Source organism: Aspergillus aculeatinus, assembly GCF_003184765.1.
Source record: "Aspergillus aculeatinus CBS 121060 unplaced genomic scaffold BO66scaffold_47, whole genome shotgun sequence".
In the NCBI taxonomy this organism is placed as follows: Eukaryota; Fungi; Ascomycota; class Eurotiomycetes; order Eurotiales; family Aspergillaceae; genus Aspergillus; species Aspergillus aculeatinus.
The window spans coordinates 50,868-67,012 of record NW_020291516.1 but is presented as its reverse complement, the minus strand read 5'-3'; the positions used below and the strand labels follow the sequence as shown (position 1 = coordinate 67,012).

The window sequence follows — 16,145 nt, the reverse complement described above, 5'->3', positions numbered from 1 at the left end:
CGTATGCGTTTGGAGTAGAGATTATATACGGAGGACTGCCACTGGTGTTGTTCATATCTGGTCTTTATGGAATACTCCGTATAGATGTTAAGGAAACGTTAAGGTGGTGAGTACTGCCGGGAAGCTGCATGCACCACGTCGTTGGCGGAACGAACTCCGTCGCGTCAAGGTGATACTGAGACTGTCTTCTCACAAGAGTATGCCTTTATGCATGACACCCCGCCCGGTTTGTTGACTGCTGGCGGGATGGGAGGGAGGGGAAAAGTCCCGGCGGATCGGCTGCGGGCTGCTAAACCGACGACGAGACTCTATCAACACAGTCTAGTCCCATGGAGCAAGGCAATGAGTCTATCGCTCAACCGCGTCAAGGCCCGCCATGCGACGAGCTACACACTATACAATTACAATTACTCTTAACGAACCACCAAGAGATTCATGAATAGCATAGAAGAACATCGTCCCGTTCTTTGCAAAGTTGGAAAAGTCCCGGTTCGATGGCCATTGGCCCGGGAACCGCACCCTTGGGAAGAAGGACAGCCTGAGCCGTTTTGGACCCTGAATGGGAGAACCTTGAACTCGGCGGACACTGTACGTAGCTAGTACGGAGCGGAGATGGAAGAAAGAGAAAGTTGTGGACCCATTGCCCACTGCCAATTGCCCTTGATGTCATCGTACACGGGGGGTGCAATTGTGCTTGCCCATCTGCTTTTTTTATCCCGGGCTCCGATTTTCTTTCTGTCCGGTTGTGGAAAAAGCGCGTTCGTTGACGATTGAGTAGCCGCTCATCCTTCCAGATTTAGCGATGGGGGATGGGGGGGGGGTGGGGGGTCTTGTCTGTCAGTGGGGGGGCGCTTGCCTTTGTTCAGGATTGATAGACAGACAGCTGGGGACCGAACGGCCACAATTGGAGTGAAGTTTGGGGGGAAGGGGGAGGGTTTTTCTCTTCCCTTTAACTCTGCGTAACCTGTACGATTGTTTGGAGAGTTGATGTATGTACTGTGGAAGACAGATGGCAGAGCTGTTGTCTGCATGTGGTCTGACATGTCGGAAACCCGGACAGACCTGCTAAGTAGTTACAGTACATCAGACGGAAGCCAGCAAGATGGACAATCGATCTCAGCAGCTGTACGAATCGTCAAAATTTCCAGGGTCCCTGACAGCTGCCAAGGCTGGCGTTCAAGCTTAATTACCCGGCATTGAGTTTTGGCGAGTCGACAATAGCCACCCGCCCAAGAGGGCATTGCAGGCATTGCAAAAGAGGGAATGACCTTGTAGATCCTTTTCTGTTAAATCTGTTTTTTCTCTTTCACCGCGCGTCAAGATGGTTGAATTTGGTCTGCGATGTTGAGCCGAATAAAACGTGCCCTTTCCCCCCAGACTTGGCCAGCCGGCTATGCGCCTAGTCGACTGAGAAAACCCCCTCCCTCATCGGATGCACAACAAGAAAAGTTCCATCAATGAAGGTTCAGTTCGTAGGCGCAATAGTACGTAGTAGTCAGTGGCAGGTCGCGGGCGTACACGCGTCCAGACAACAGGCTCCGAAAGTCTACTGTATATCATTGGACTCTGAATCTTCAGGTTTCATGGTTTGGACTTTGCTGATCGCGATCCACTATGGCCGGAGTACGAGTGTACCATAACTGCCACCAGGTACATGTCCAGAATTCTCGGAGGCGAATCCTCTGGCCCTGTCAGCCCATTACCCATACACCTGTGACTGTGAGGCTCAAGCCTGGGGTCGTCTGGTTTGCCACTGCGCCGCAGTTCCGGCGGCGACACGGCCGGGCGGGCGGGGGAGACATTGTTGTAAGGCGCTCAATATGTGGCCGAAGAAGTATCCATGGTTAACCTGCTATAGATAGAACGTTCACATTGAAGAGGTACTAGGTAGTCAGTCCACTTTTCTTGTCCCTTGGGTGTGGTCCTTCCAGGTACAAGTGTACTCGAGTACCATTCTGCTGAGTAAATCACACTCGGAGCGTGTGTGTATGTGACGGAAGACCGAGCGGTAGCAGATTGAAGAGGGTATATTGAAATGATCCCCCAGTCCCTACGCAATAACGGGCACCATGGAATGGTGGTAGTGATTAGTGCTGAGTGTATTCTGACTGGCCTATCGACAGTGAGGAATTGATGGGATAGATGAAATGTTGCTGACGGGCAATGAGACTAGTTTCACCTTTGCACATTTTCACATTTTCAGCATTACTTACACTGTAATTCCACATCAACAGGGCAAGATGATCAACCTGATGGGACACGCGGCCCGTGGGGCTACTGGCCCATCCCCCTAACAAGTCGCCCCTGAGTGGCTGGCCCGGCGGGAAACTGCACGCAGATCCAAAAGGGCGTTGCAGCAAACACGCCGCGCTCATCCCAGTCTTGACTACTGAAGTTGGCTTCCAACATGCTCTGTCTGTCTGTCTGTCGCACAATCTGACACTCACTCACTGGTAATTGTTTTGCAATTTTTTTTCATAATCCGTGGGGGGGTGTTGGAAACCCCCCGGGTAGAAGAAACAAAAGAGAAGCAAAACTTGAACCTGCAGCCACCGACTCATCGATGCACTGTTAGAAACCTTGAAAGAGTCAAGCAAGGCGAAATACGATAACGATAAGAATAGAATCCAGTACATTTTCACATACGGCAGTGGCTGCGCTTTTCATGAACTCACCACTGGAACATTCCGAGAAGCCATCGCAACTTAACCCTTCCGGGATGGAGCGAAGCACAAAAGAAAAGCCCATTCTTATTGTCCGCCACCCACGATATCCCCCCCCCCCCTTTCCACCCCCCCAAAAAAGACAAGCTGTCACTGTCACTTCCATCATCTGATACTTAACTTACTTACCGTTGTTCTGTAACACGGGAGAGCCCGGGTTTGGGATAGATAGATCAAGGCAGCAGCGGGCGATCGACTGTCTGAGATTTCTCGGCGTGCACGTTGACGACTACGCAATCGATCAGGGATCTCGAATGTGTCGGCGAGGGCAAATGTCACTAAGCAGAGTACGCGCATACAAGTACTCATTCATACATGGTGTACATGTACTATGTTGCAAACACAATCATCGTCTCGTGCCATAGTGGGCCACATCACGACATCTGTAGAGAATACCCGAGAAACACGAGGGAGTTTAAAAAAGAACAGGTGGTCTTTATTCGATCCGTTCTGGTCGGCTTTCTCCGGTGGTTGACCGGTTGATTCTGTTCAAGGGAGAGCTCTTTCTCATCGGTATCTGTATGCATGTATGTAAAAAGGTGCATTGAGGGTCTCGGAAGGATTGCGAGACGGGGAAGTCGAGAAGGACCTGGGGAACGCCAAGTGCATTGACGGTTGTTGGAACATGCCATCCATGGAATACATACTCTATCTATCACTTTCGTCTTGTCAATGTCAATCTCTCCATCGGCGATAGACATGACCATGGATGTATCAGCCTACAAATCGTGGGCTTCAACGCGTCTCGAGGACGGTCTGTAGAATGGCCAGGGTCCTGCAACGGTAATCGGAATTGAAAAATACGGGCAGGCACCGGACGAGGAGTGGGGAGCAGCAAAAAAGGACCCATCCGCCATCGCCAATTTTGCCTCTATTCTTAAGTCAGGATCTGCACCAGAAGCAGCAGGAAAGAAGGCCTTTAACCTACGTAAAGGGAGAACGGTAGAAAGAAGCGCGAAGAAAAGACCGCGGAGGTTTATACGAGCGGAGCATTGATAGTACTGTGTATGTAGAAACGGATGTAGATTACACCATTGCGGGAAGGTGCCAGACAGGAAGAGGATAAGAACCACTTCACTATTGTCTCAATCTGCCCCTCACAGCTCTTTCCTATGTGTCTGGCTGGCTCTTTTTGTCCTTCTCTTTCTCTCTCACACACTCACACACACACTCGCGTCTCTTCCATTTGACCCTGCAGTGCAACCAAGAACAATACGATAGTTGGGAAGAGAATCCCGACGAAACTGAGACCCTCAAAACCTCATTGATTGGTACAGAATATCAAAAATTGGGTAAAGGGTAATTTCCAGCGACGGGCGAGCAAGCTTATTGATTGCGCATTAATTTAACTCGGTAGGGGGAGGGAAAAAAAAAGCAACAGAAAAAAGAAAAAGAAGTGCAGAGAGTGGAAAAGCTTTGGCCCCATCGAAACCCAGCCCGTGGTCCAGTTCCAATCTTCGGCATTCCCACTTGGGATCCAGCTAGAAACTAACTGAACTAAACTAATCTAAATGTTGCCTATCGTTCGCTCTCCTCAACTCTTCAGGCGGTCCGACATTCGCTCTCCTGTCCTTCTCCAAGTCTCGCTCTTAATATTCACTTCCAAGCGCCCCTCCTCCTCCTCATCCTCTTCTTCTTCTTCTCCTTTTCCCTTCTCCGTCCCGCAACACTCGACAACCAACAATCCCCTCCCCTCCCCTCTTCTCCTCCTCCTTCTACCTCTCCTACCTCTCATCTTCTCCCTTTTGGTGAGCGCGTTTGTCCAGTTGTGTTGGTGGACTCGTTTTCCTGTCGGCCCGATTTTCCCTTTTGGCCACTTTTCATTCTCGCCTCAACAACTTCGCTGTCCCTGCGACCTTTTCCTCCGCTTCACACAGTACCTTCTATTCGGGCTAAAATCGCCATCTCTGTGACCGTGTCGCAGGTCTCGACGCTTCCAGCCTTTCGTTGACAGTCTCTCCCGGCAGTAGAGAATACTTTGGTCATCTGTTCGCCAATTCCCTTCGTTGCAGCAACTTACCGCCCGACATTCGCTTCTCCCAACGATTGTTGACGAGATTCGAGATCGGTGACGACGACGACGACTCTCTCTTCACGAGCCGTCCTAATATCACGAAATAAAGTCTAATAATCAAACTCGGTGGCATCTGTTTCATGTTCAAAGACTACGGAACAAAGACCCCGAAAATGCCGGTGTTTCGCATGAAAACAGCGGTTCCGCTGATTGCCCTTTTCTCAATCGCCTTTTTCTTCTGGTGCGTTGAGCGCTTCGATCGGGCGGCTTTCTTGCGTTTCAAGCAGCCGGCCGATCACGTCGCTGGAACGACCTCCCCTCAAATTCAGCTACAGCCCACGTCGCCGTCGACCAAGTCCTGCGATGTTGACCCCAATATCCAGCCTCCTCTGCCTATGGCTGAATGGCTCCCACGCAAGAACTACACTCGTGCCTATTTCCGTCCTCACCATGTCAGCCCCAAGGCCGAGTTCAGCTCATTGGAGAGCATCGAGGTTCCCGTTCTTCCTCCCATGACCGTTATGGAGCGCGGTATGGTCGTCTCGCCCGATAACAAGGAATCGTCCCTACCTTGCCCGCCTGTCATCGATGTTAATGTCGCCGCTGATCACGATGTGGACGAGACTGACAAGCTTCTTTTCGGTCTCGCCACCACTGCCGACCGTCTCGATCGCCTGCTGCCATCCCTCCTCTACTCCTACGGCAACACCAAGGTCGGATTGATCGTGCTCGTTCCCGATTCTGACGACGACATTCCCAAGCAGGAGACTTACTTCCGTAACCGCGGTCTGGATTTGACACTCATCCAATCCCCTCTCGATTTCACCGCTCGTTACTTCGGTCTTGTGCAGGCGTTTGCGGAACACATCAAGACTAAGCGCCCTCAAACCCAATGGGTCAGCTTCATTGATGACGATACCTTCTTCCTGTCTCTCCCTACGGTTGCGGAGGAATTGAAGCTCTTTGATGCGAGCAAGAAGCACTACATCGGTGCCCTGTCTGAGGCCAGCTGGCAGGTGGACACTTTCGGTCACATCGCATTCGGCGGTGCTGGTGTTTTCGTTTCGAAGCCGCTCCTCGATGTTTTGGTGGACAAATACGATGAGTGCCAGTCTTGGGGTGAGCAACCGGGTGATCAGAAGCTTGGCCAGTGCATTCAGCGTTACGGAGACACCCCCCTTACTCTCTGGCCCTCTCTTTACCAGATGGATATGAAGGGTGAAGTCGATGGTGTGTACGAGTCTGGTCGCAAGATCGAGTCTCTCCACCACTGGAACAGTTGGTACACCAAGGACGTGGTCAAGATGACTACTGTGGCTGCAGCTGCAGGTCGCCGCTCGGTTCTTCGCCGTTGGGTCTTCGATCAGGAGGAGATCGTCAACAATGCTACTGGACGGTCAACCCGCACCTTCTGGGTCTTTACCAACGGATACTCGCTTGTCAAGTACACTTACGATGAGAACACCCCCGATGATGCCATCAACTTCGACCATGCCGAGAAGACCTGGGAAGAAGATCCCCGCGGTTATGAGGCCCGCCTCGGTCCTCTCCGCTGGAGGGATCAGGACGGTGTCACCAAGGATCGTTGGTTGTTGCGCGAAGCCTATGTTGTGGGTGACAATGTTCATCAGTGGTATGTGCGTGAGGAAGATGAAGGCCACAGCGTGATCGAGATTGTCTGGCTCGGTCCCAAGGGCGGTGGCGGTGCAGGCATCAAGGACTTTGCTGTTCGCAGGCAACACTGAGCCTTGAGATCAGACAATCAAAAATCATATGAACGAAACTAAGGCTGGTCCTTGGAATCTGCATAGCTTTTCTCTTCTTGCACATTTTTCATTCTCTTTATTTATTATTTTTCTGTTGCTTTTCCTATCTCTCTGCTGCTCCCCTATCAACACCTTTGCTAAATTACTTCGAATGTCGACGACGATATAGCTGAAAACAAGGACAGACGTATAAGGGATTGGATCGGGTGTATCAATTCTTTTCTCGGAACCCTGACCTCCTTCGGCATTTCTGTTCTCTATTGATTGATCATTTGTTTCATACTCGGCGTTGTCATCGGCGGAGTCAAGGAATGAGCGCGGTCGATCAAAGAACTGGGAACTGGTGGTTTTCAGCGGACGAGAAACTCGGGACTATGGCTCGATCAAGGTTTCGCCTCAATTCGGTGGCTTGATCGAGGTGCCAGCCCGGACACTACTACACTCTCTTTGTTTTTCCTTGTCTTTTTCACCGTGATGTTCGAGGCTTGATCCTTCTTGATGCATACCACTTGTAGAAATAGAACCTTTTCCGATCTCGCACGTCTCTCCCCGACCACGGAGTCGCGGTTAACGCTGGTTTGTCTTTTGCTTTGTCCTGGAGATTAGCGCATGTATCGTGGCGGGTGTTGTCCGGCCGCATATCACGAATTAAGTCTTAGATCTGTCTTTCTAGGCTCCTGGTATATAGAATTATAGATTCCTTGAATAATCTTAGCATTGTGTGTGTGTGTAGTCATTTCCAATTTAATTTCTTGACTGGTTTTGCCTGTGTCGGCCAGATGAAGTATAGCCGCTGTCGGCGTCTGTCGGAGGTTCTCGACTGACCTCACTGTCTATACTTCCGCAGCCTGTCAGTTCTAGCTCCTCTTCAGCACTGTATAAAAAGCATCCTACTGTCAGTAAGCTAGTACCCCCTACCAAGCCTTACATCCTTGTCGTCTCCAATCTCTCTCTTCATCGCCTATCCCTAACCGAATTCCAACCAACATTCAATCTCGAAGCATGGCTCCAATTATATCATATCGACAATCCGTCCCCTCCCCACAAGATAACATGCCCTCACGTATGTACTTACAGACAACGATCTCAGTTTCCCTTACTCACCCAGCAAAATTCCCGAGAACGTTCGCCCGCCGCAACACAGCCACATTTTTGGTTTTTGTTTGGGGGCTCTGGGATAGGCACTGCAGGCGGCGGGTTGAACTTGGAACCCGGGGGGACTAGAGCCTATCATGTTTCCTTGGGTGGTAGGACAATGTGAGGGGTGAGGGTTCTGGTTCCGGGGTTTGGTTGGTCGTGAGGTGCAGTGGGTGGTGTGGGTGAGATATATGATTTTGTCGGATTGGATTGTTTTGGGGGGTAGAGGGGGAGGGGAGACGGAGGGAGTAGGCGATGGATGATACTAAGGTAACCTGATATTTATACTGTGTTGATCTGGGGTTTGGGGGTTTGGAGTTTGGGGGTTTGGGGGCTTGGGGGTATGTACTGTTGTAATTGTATGTATGTGGCTCGGGGGATTGGGTATGGTGGTGTATATAGGTTGGTTGGTTGGTTGGTTGGTTGGTTGGTTGTCTATTGTGTTGTCTTTTTATGATATGCCTTCGTGGCTTGAAAGCTTTGCTACTTCGTCCGCGCTTGGGAAGGATATACTATATACCAAACTGATGGGATGCGGCCTGAGAACCTAAGGGAGGTATGCATCCGTCCTGGTTGTATCAGGGTGGGTTAGGTAGGTTTCTCCTGGGCTGCGAGCTCTCGTTCTCCAGTCAGGGGATTTGCGGGATACTTAGGGGGAGGGTTGGTGATATTGGAGGTGGTGGGATTTGGGGCTTGCTGGAGGGCGTGAAGGGTGATATCCGATCTCCTTTCTAGTTCCTCGCTTGCCATCGTTTGTCTTGCAGTACGGTACATGAGGATGACTTGGTGGTTGGTTGCTGTGTGCTATGCAGCTGGTCAAGAGGTCAGGTTGGATCGGCGGGTTTATTCTTTTCTTCTTTTAGGCCATGCCGTGGATGATGGGTCCAGTCGTAAGCTCGGAACGCCTGAAAGCTTGACCTTGGATCCTATCAAAGGCTTACCTATGCTTCTGGCTGAGGGTGCAGTGATGTGTGGGGTGTGATGAGGGGTTGGAAGTAAGTTTGGTGGGGAATTTGGGAGAATGTTACCCTGGAGGCTTTCGGTTTCGGGGTGGAAGTTGTGGGATCGATGGTGTGGGCTTTTGAAGGTTGGGATTGGATGGGACGGGATGGAGGATATATACCTAGTGTGTTGTGCTGAGCATGGTATAGTTGAGTGGGAGTTTGATGCTGGCTTGTTTGGCTGTTGTTGCAGTTGGCTGGTGTCTATCTTTTTACGTGTCTCTTAGTAAGGAGAGTCCGCGCAGCTGAATCTACTATATTTGGTGGATTTTGGTGGGATGAGGGTTGTTGCGTAGTGGTGTAGTTGTAGATTGTTTCATACTCGATAAAACATGGCGGACATCATGATCTCGAACTGTCACCGTCATCCCGGGTAGGATTTCCGCGGGGAGATCCTGGGTATATCATACGGAACAGGTCTAGTTCTATCCCATGACTTATGGCTCAAGGTACAGTACTATTCGGGCCCAGCCCTACAGGAAGGGGACCTTTGGTCGGTGGTGGATCGATCTTGCACGAGTTGGGAAATGATGATCGAGATTTCGTTTTTGTCAGGCAGTGTTGTGTTGTTGAAGATGTCGATATGGTTGTCCACGCTGGTTTGCTGGGGTTTCTGTGGAGGGCTGAGCACAGGGTAAGTTGTTCCAGCATCTGCGTACTTAGAAAACTACAGTCATCCAGGCTCTGGAATGTATGGGCCGGTTCCGGTTTCAAGGGATGGATGGTGCTTACCTGCGGAGGAGGATGTGTGTGGTCTCCGACTGGACAAGCTATTAGAGGACGGGGAAGATATATTATTGGTGCTGGGTGGGAATAATTGGGGCAATTATTGCTGATAGTAGGGCCTCAGGCTGCGTGCGTTTCCCCTGTGAATTTTCTGCTGTCAGTGGCTATTCTTGGATCCCTGCATTTCCAATGCTGGTGTCCGAGTATCGTTGTGGTTGGGGCGTTAAGTAATAGTTATGGTCCATGATTTATCGATAGTATATTGTTGAAAAGTGTCAATGAGTGTTGAAGAGGGAGACGGCTGGCATAGTAGGTAGGTAGGTAGGTAGGTAGGTAGGTAGGTAGGTACCTAGTACGGAGTAGTTACAGTAGGTAAATCCTGGCTGACTTGAGTTTATAGGGTTGCATGCATGCAAGAGCACAACCCGGGGGACAGGCGGCAGTTCAGTACGGAGGTGACTGTCTAGTTAGTGTAGGCTCTAGGATGGTGTGGAATGCACTTCCCCCTCCAGACTGTAGAAGTTTCTACCGAGCTGAGTAGCTGGTTGGCCTGCTGGTTGGCCTGCTGGTTGATCTTGGACTGAGAGCGAGAGAGTATTTAGCAGGTACTACAGTGCTACGCAGTCAGAACAAGGCGTCTGCAGGTCACTGGCCGGTCTCTCTGTGTCTCGGTAGCACAATTGCCAGGTCTGTAGTTGAGTTAGTAAGTTACTGGAAGTAGTAATGTTTTGGTTTTGGGGGCGAACTGCCCGCGCGCCGCTCCCCGTACTGCGTACTGGGGTTTACCGTACACGGGAGGAAGCAACGCTAGACCTGGCCAAGTGGAATGCGATTCTGAAGGTCGGCACATGACCAGATCTCAAGGACTAGTTGGTGATCAAAGTGATGAGCTTGAAGCTTGACAACTCAGAATCCTTGAGTTTTGCTGAATTGTGAGTGTATTTTCGACTACACACCTACAGTGTCTGCACACTAGAATCCCTTTCTGGATGGTGGATGGGAAGGAACCCAGCGGACAAAACGGATACGGTAATAAAACCTTGGGTGGGGAATGTGAGTTGGCCTCTACAATCGATTCCCCCAATGCCTTACTGCGGCTGCGCCAATAGACACTCGGGCCAAGAGCCAGGCTTCCCCACCGTCGGGTCTGGACACCGCCCGTATTGTGACCGAAAGATTGGAGCCAAGTTTGGGGGTGTGGTGAATAATGAGTATGCGGCGTTGCGGGAGAGCAACTCTGCAAGATGAGGTAGAGGAGGAGGAGGAGGAGGAGAAATGACTTGGAGGTACAGTGAAGATCAGTGGGCAATCAGTGTAGTCCCGAGTAACCTGAAGTACCTGTGGTTGTTGTACCAGTTCTACAAAAAGGGATGGAAGCTCTCTCCCCCGCCCCATGGGAAGATGGGAAGAATGCATCCATCCATCAGCCAGCGGTACGAAACCGGTTCCCGGGGGTACGATCAAAGATACCGAGCCCACCCACCGACCGATCCACGTGACTGACCGCCTGCCTGTCCCAACCGGCACTTTGCCTTCTTCGACCTTCTCCTCACTCAGTCGCTTCCCCCCCGTTTTCTCTTTCCTTCTCGTCCTGAACCCAAACCCTGCGAAGCAAACGCGTTACTCGATTTGGTCATTCTCCCTCCCCCTCAAAAGCATCATTCCTCTTTGGGCATTTGTCTTCACGTCCCCCAGTATCTTCCTTCCTCACTTTACTCTCTCAAAGGAATTCATTTTCGTTCAAGTTTCCTCCCTCCTTCCCCCCTCTTAATCACCTCATTCAAACCATGGCCGACATCACCGCCGTCGGTGAAGAGAACCCTTCTCCCACTCAGGACGACCTGCAGCAGGCCGCCGGTAACGGCGCCGCTGACAACCGCGGCACCAAACGCTCTCGCATGAGCGCTGCCGACGACGACGATGACGATGATGACAAGCCAGGTCGCGAGCGCAGAAAGATTGAAATCAAGTTCATTCAGGATAAGTCGCGTCGCCACATCACCTTCTCCAAGCGGAAGGCGGGTATCATGAAGAAGGTACGTGCTTGCGCGTCTCAGCCCCGTCAACCTCTTTTTTTTTTGCCCACCCTCGATCATTTACAATTGAAGTCGATTCGCGACTATTTGTTCTTTGTCGCTACATGAGCCCAAGATCTTCCGCATCAATGCGTGATGCTCGCGTGAAGTCATTGTCCCCATCCGCTTGACTAGTACTGACGCATCATCGCGGTCGCAAAACAGGCATATGAACTTTCCGTCCTCACTGGTACTCAAGTACTGCTTTTGGTCGTGTCTGAGACCGGTCTCGTGTATACTTTCACCACCCCTAAGCTCCAACCATTGGTGACCAAGCCGGAGGGCAAGAACCTGATTCAGGTGAGTGGCGTCCGCTAATGTCTCGGTCAATTGAGCCCGATTGACTCACACTTCTCCATTGCAGGCCTGTCTCAACGCTCCCGATCCGACCGCCAATGAGAACGGCGTCGACGCCCCGGAGGTGCCTGCTGAGACTCCCGAAGATGTCAGCCACGCCAATGTCAACCCTCAGCAGCAGAACATGCCCCGCCCTGCAGGCATGCACCCCGGTTACATGACGAACGAGCAGCAGCAGCAGATGGCCTACTATCAGAACCTCCAGCAGCAGCAGCAAGCAGGTCAACAATATCCCGGTATGCCTGTAGGCAACCGGATGCCCCCTCAGCATCAGCCCACCGCATAAGCTGTGTGTCTTTGAGTCCCTCCCGCCGCGCGCTCTAAGGAACCTGAGGAGCTTAGGCAAGTTGTTCGCATCCTTGTCAAACATCAGCCCGCGCAACGCTTGCTCCTCCACGGCCTTTCTTTGATACCCAGACGATTTGTTCCCTCACCTATTTGGCACACTTCCGAAACCCAAAACCAGATGAAAAAAATGTGAAAAATCCGGTCTACGCTGTATGCCAGAAAGCAATCCAGAATATCAAGAGGAGGGATGATTTCAATGTCTTTTTCCATACTCTGTATATCGTCGAACTGTTGGTGCTGCATGCAATCCGAGTCGCGCTGATCTCAGCATTTGGCAAGATCGCGTCTGCTATATCCGCCCCCCCCCCCCCCCCGTTTCACCATAAATGCCAAACAGCCTATTAAACAGAAAAAAGCTCAATTGAGAAACAGAAAAACACACAAAAAAACAAACCCAAAGGCCAGAATGGATGATCGAATCATGAAGGATGCATTCCGAAATCTGGGAAAGGCTCCCAGGCAATATATTGATTTTCTTTCCTGTTTTCCCATTCATTCTACTAATGTCTTTCCTAGACGACTGCTGGGAAGTGGCGGTGTTTCTGGTGCTTTCTTTCTCTCTTCTCCCTGTGTCTGCTGACCTTTTCCTCTTTTTGCGGGCGAAATGGTTCTCTGTTAGCTCTGATTATCGAAATGCGTGTGTGTGTATGCGCGAAGTATATGTGTTCTTATCATAAATTGTCATTTCTTTTCTTTCCAAACCCTATCCTCCACCCATGCAGTGACTTAATCCCTTGTGATTTCCTTTTATGCAGTTCCCTCTCTTTCAGGAAGGAGTGGGCGGACAAATGCCATGTATGATCACTCCTCGAGATTCTCTTGCCATGATTAGCGTATCGTAGCGGCGGGTAGCTTTCCTACCTTGCTGTTCTCATAGGACTCTACCCTTGTGCTGGCTGTATCCATATGGGAGAATCTATATAGGAAATCAGCCGATGAGTTGGTTGCTGGCAGAGCGATGGAGACAGCAGTCAGCATTGTACTCGTACAGTTCCCGCACCGGGCAGATCTTCCAATGATGTCAGATCCTGATGATATCAGGGCCGGGCATATCCCTCCCCCCCTAGGCGTGGCAACTAGCCAACAACAGTAAAAGTACGGGGAGAAAGGATTACAACATGGTCGTATGGTCGAATGGCGCTTGGGTGGGATGCTGCACTACGGTCTTGCTTTGGGGGAGTCGCTGGGTTATCGTTTGATTGCATGCGTTTCATGTGGGTATGACTGCGAGCATTGATAAAAGTGCTTGAGTCACTATAGGCTTGTTTAGGAAAATTGGATGTGAGACTGGATCTTTGCTCGATTGATAGGGATTCTGCCTACGGCTATGTCTTCTGTCTGGCCTGGTCTTTTCGGGGTTGTCTATCATGCAGGGTTACGTTTAGGGGAGGAGAAGGTATAGCGTTCGTTTTGTTTTGGCTTTGACTGTGGTTAGAACTGTGTATTTGGTTGGACTTTGGTATAATAGGTTATATGGAATGTATGGATTTGTTGTTGTACATTAAGTGATAGAGAGGCTCGGGTGGGGTCTACTGTTTGAGACATATATGGTGCTGCTGGCTGTCCAGTAGAAAGGTCTATGGGAAAGGAAGGTAGGAAGAAGGAAGGAAGAGGTCGAAGCAGAATCAGAAGAGAAAGAATGACTATTGCTGCTCGAAGGGGCCATCCGAGTGAGCCTCGAGGTCTGGATCATGGTCGGACGGTTGGCGCCCCCGATTCGACGACGTCCAGCGAGTGAGGGTCCGTACGCTTCCCCACGCCTGGCGGAGAGCTCTCCTCGGACCAGCGAGGAGCGCGCCCCCCTCACCCCTATCTGCACCGGGTGAGAGGTGCAAGGATCCCTGGCGACGGTGGTGGGAGGCAACGAGGCTGTCGCTTCGTTCGTCTTGCGTGCCGTAACCTGTGACCCGGGCACCCGGGCCATTGGCGGTCCCCTGCCGGTGAAGAAGGAGCTGGCGGTTTTCCGAGGCGGGAGCCGATGTTCGCCGTTGTTTACGGTCGAAGAGAGAGTACGGGTTGCGGCGCTGATTCCAGGCAGATGGTTGACCCACGGGGTTGGTGGTGGAGCGGCGTGGGCCTCGGAGAAGATTATCTCGCAGGGTCGTTGCGCCACTTCGGCTGCGCGGTCGTGCTGGGAAGGGCCCAGCCGAGGCGCGTTTGCGCTGACCCGACCGCAAGGCGAACGCCGCGTATTCGTTGTCCGAATCATCGAGTTCGGCCCAGATGGAAGCAGGATCCACGTCCGCTGTCGACGTCGTCGAGTCCCGATGGCTCAACGGTGCGTGTAACAGAGGTAGACTGGGTGCCCGTTGGTGCGGGGTGCGGCGAGGAAGGTGAGCTGTTTGCAACAGTGGCTCCCGCTCCGATCCCTCCTCGCCGTCGAGTCCCAGGCCAATCGGTGATGTCGGAAGTTCCTCAAGGACGGCCAACCCTGGACCCAAACCGGTTTGCGTGGGCCCGGACACGGCCACAGCGGCGTGACTGTCGATATCCTCTAAGCGCCAGGACAGACAGAGCACTCCGCTCAGGAGAACAATCGTCCCCAGCGCGATAAGTCCCGCGTGGAAGCCTCCCAGCTGGGACATTTGTTGGAAATAGACCAAACCATCTATGATAGCAATAATGTTATAGATGCAGAAGACAAACGGATACAGAATGCTGGTACTGCACAGTTTCAACCCGCGATGGAGGTAGAAGAGCTGGAACAGAGCCAGCGCTATCATTGCAAGCAGAATGACCCATGATTGCCAGCGGTTGAATTGATTGACGCGATCCACGACAGTCCGAACCAACAGCTCGACAGCCGATTTCGCAAGCAAAAGAGTGTGCGCGGATAGTATTCCGCTGATCATGCCAAAAGAAAGCCCGCGTATGAGGCGAACACGCCCCAGGGACATTTGCAGTGTCCTGTAAGAACCGCGCGACCCCGTATGCTTGGACCGCGGCGGTGACGTAAGGAAATCGAGCAGTCTGGACCCTGCGTAGATAGCCAGCACCATCAGAGCTGTGCCTCCCATCCAGAGTACGAAGTTTCGACGCTGCAAAAGCTCCAGGAGTTGATCAAGACTATGCGCCGGCTCTCCCAGGGCACCGAATATTGCGATGAGCAATGCACCAATGCAGACCAAAAGTGTGCCCACCAGAGAGTATCTTGTAAACGCTTCACCGAGGATCAGAGTGGCAAAGACGGTGTTGAAGACGAGACCGGACTAAAGCGCGGGAGTTAGTGAAGCTCTGTAAGTGTCGTCGTAGGGCTAGAGACTGACTGCTTGGAGTGTTGATAGTACCGGGAGCGGAAGGGTTGTGATTTGTATAGTACTGCCAACAATGTTCGCAACGACGAACATGAGCATACCCAGCTAGAAAGAGAATCGCGCGGTTAGACCATTGCGAGGCACTGGAGGAGAAACATGCGCTGCGCACCTGCCATCTTCGACGTTTGTAAGGCGGTCGACGTAAATCGTAAGGGTGTTTCTCGTCCTCGAGGATATGCGACTTGCGTTGGAGGGTCAGTCCGATAGCTTGAAGACTGGTCGAGATCAACCCGACGACGACTCCAACCTAGCAGGAGGAAAGGAAGTTAGCTCTTCGATAGTCAATCGCGGAAATCGAACCAATAACTGACCGCGACGCTCCCCTGAGGTGACAGGTCACCGAGATTGCCCATTGCGAAGGTTGTCCTCATGCATTGGCTGCTGAGCGGGGAACGAGAGACCAGGCACACATCAGACTGGGGAAGGACAGGCTAGCAGTCCAGACTCCATTGTCTGACGGAGGCGATGGTAAGGACAGAGGAGGATTTTAGGTGGTATATTTAGGCGAAGAGCAAGGAGCGAAGGGTTATCGTGTCAAATAGGGAAGAGGAAGAAGGGGAAGGTAAGTTAAGTTTAGTTGAGGGGGCAATTTGGGGCGGAGAGAGAGACATTGAAGAGTAGCCGCCAAGCTGCGATCCGATCAGCAGATCCCGCCAAGTGCGACGCTTGCTGCTTGCTCTCTCC

The 16,145-nt window shown here is 51.7% G+C and overlaps 4 protein-coding genes across 4 annotated transcripts; 3 read left to right on the top strand and 1 right to left on the bottom strand.

Moving 5' to 3' along the window:
• Window positions 1-4,910: 4,910 nt before the first annotated feature.
• gfsA (glycosyltransferase family 31 protein) lies at window positions 4,911-6,482 on the top strand (the record flags this gene model as incomplete). The annotated part of the gene is made up of 1 exon (XM_025644060.1): window positions 4,911-6,482. The coding sequence occupies one exon, from the start codon at window positions 4,911-4,913 to the stop codon at window positions 6,480-6,482; it is 1,572 nt and encodes a 523-aa protein (XP_025500603.1).
• Window positions 6,483-10,863: 4,381 nt separating this feature from the next.
• Window positions 10,864-12,456, top strand: BO66DRAFT_356064 (MADS-box domain-containing protein). Its single transcript, XM_025644871.1, has 3 exons — window positions 10,864-11,403; window positions 11,608-11,742; window positions 11,807-12,456. The coding sequence occupies exons 1-3, from the start codon at window positions 11,155-11,157 to the stop codon at window positions 12,083-12,085; spliced, it is 663 nt and encodes a 220-aa protein (XP_025500602.1). The 5' UTR covers window positions 10,864-11,154; the 3' UTR covers window positions 12,086-12,456.
• On the top strand, window positions 12,457-12,996 carry BO66DRAFT_394289 (uncharacterized protein). Its single transcript, XM_025647962.1, has one exon. It carries the CDS (start codon window positions 12,651-12,653, stop codon window positions 12,822-12,824), a length of 174 nt encoding a protein of 57 aa, XP_025500601.1. The 5' UTR covers window positions 12,457-12,650; the 3' UTR covers window positions 12,825-12,996.
• Window positions 12,997-13,577: 581 nt separating this feature from the next.
• Window positions 13,578-16,028, bottom strand: BO66DRAFT_431009 (DUF803 domain protein). Its single transcript, XM_025650557.1, has 4 exons — window positions 15,773-16,028; window positions 15,571-15,708; window positions 15,414-15,506; window positions 13,578-15,356 (listed from the first exon to the last, which is right to left on the bottom strand). The coding sequence occupies exons 1-4, from the start codon at window positions 15,830-15,832 to the stop codon at window positions 13,791-13,793; spliced, it is 1,857 nt and encodes a 618-aa protein (XP_025500600.1). The 5' UTR covers window positions 15,833-16,028; the 3' UTR covers window positions 13,578-13,790.
• Window positions 16,029-16,145: the final 117 nt, after the last annotated feature.

Excerpts from the sequence above, each read along its gene's own strand:
- BO66DRAFT_356064 (XM_025644871.1), top strand. The coding sequence starts at position 11,155 with ATGGCCGACATCACCGCCGTCGGTGAAGAGAACCCTTCTCCCACTCAG. Across the intron at positions 11,404-11,607 it reads AGGCGGGTATCATGAAGAAG|GCATATGAACTTTCCGTCCT; the intron begins GTACGTGCTTGC and ends GTCGCAAAACAG. Across the intron at positions 11,743-11,806 it reads AGGGCAAGAACCTGATTCAG|GCCTGTCTCAACGCTCCCGA; the intron begins GTGAGTGGCGTC and ends TCTCCATTGCAG.
- BO66DRAFT_394289 (XM_025647962.1), top strand. The coding sequence starts at position 12,651 with ATGTCTTTCCTAGACGACTGCTGGGAAGTGGCGGTGTTTCTGGTGCTT.
- BO66DRAFT_431009 (XM_025650557.1), bottom strand. The coding sequence starts at position 15,832 with ATGAGGACAACCTTCGCAATGGGCAATCTCGGTGACCTGTCACCTCAG. Across the intron at positions 15,507-15,570 it reads ACAAACGTCGAAGATGGCAG|CTGGGTATGCTCATGTTCGT; the intron begins GTGCGCAGCGCA and ends TTCTCTTTCTAG. Across the intron at positions 15,357-15,413 it reads TACTATCAACACTCCAAGCA|TCCGGTCTCGTCTTCAACAC; the intron begins GTCAGTCTCTAG and ends CCCGCGCTTTAG.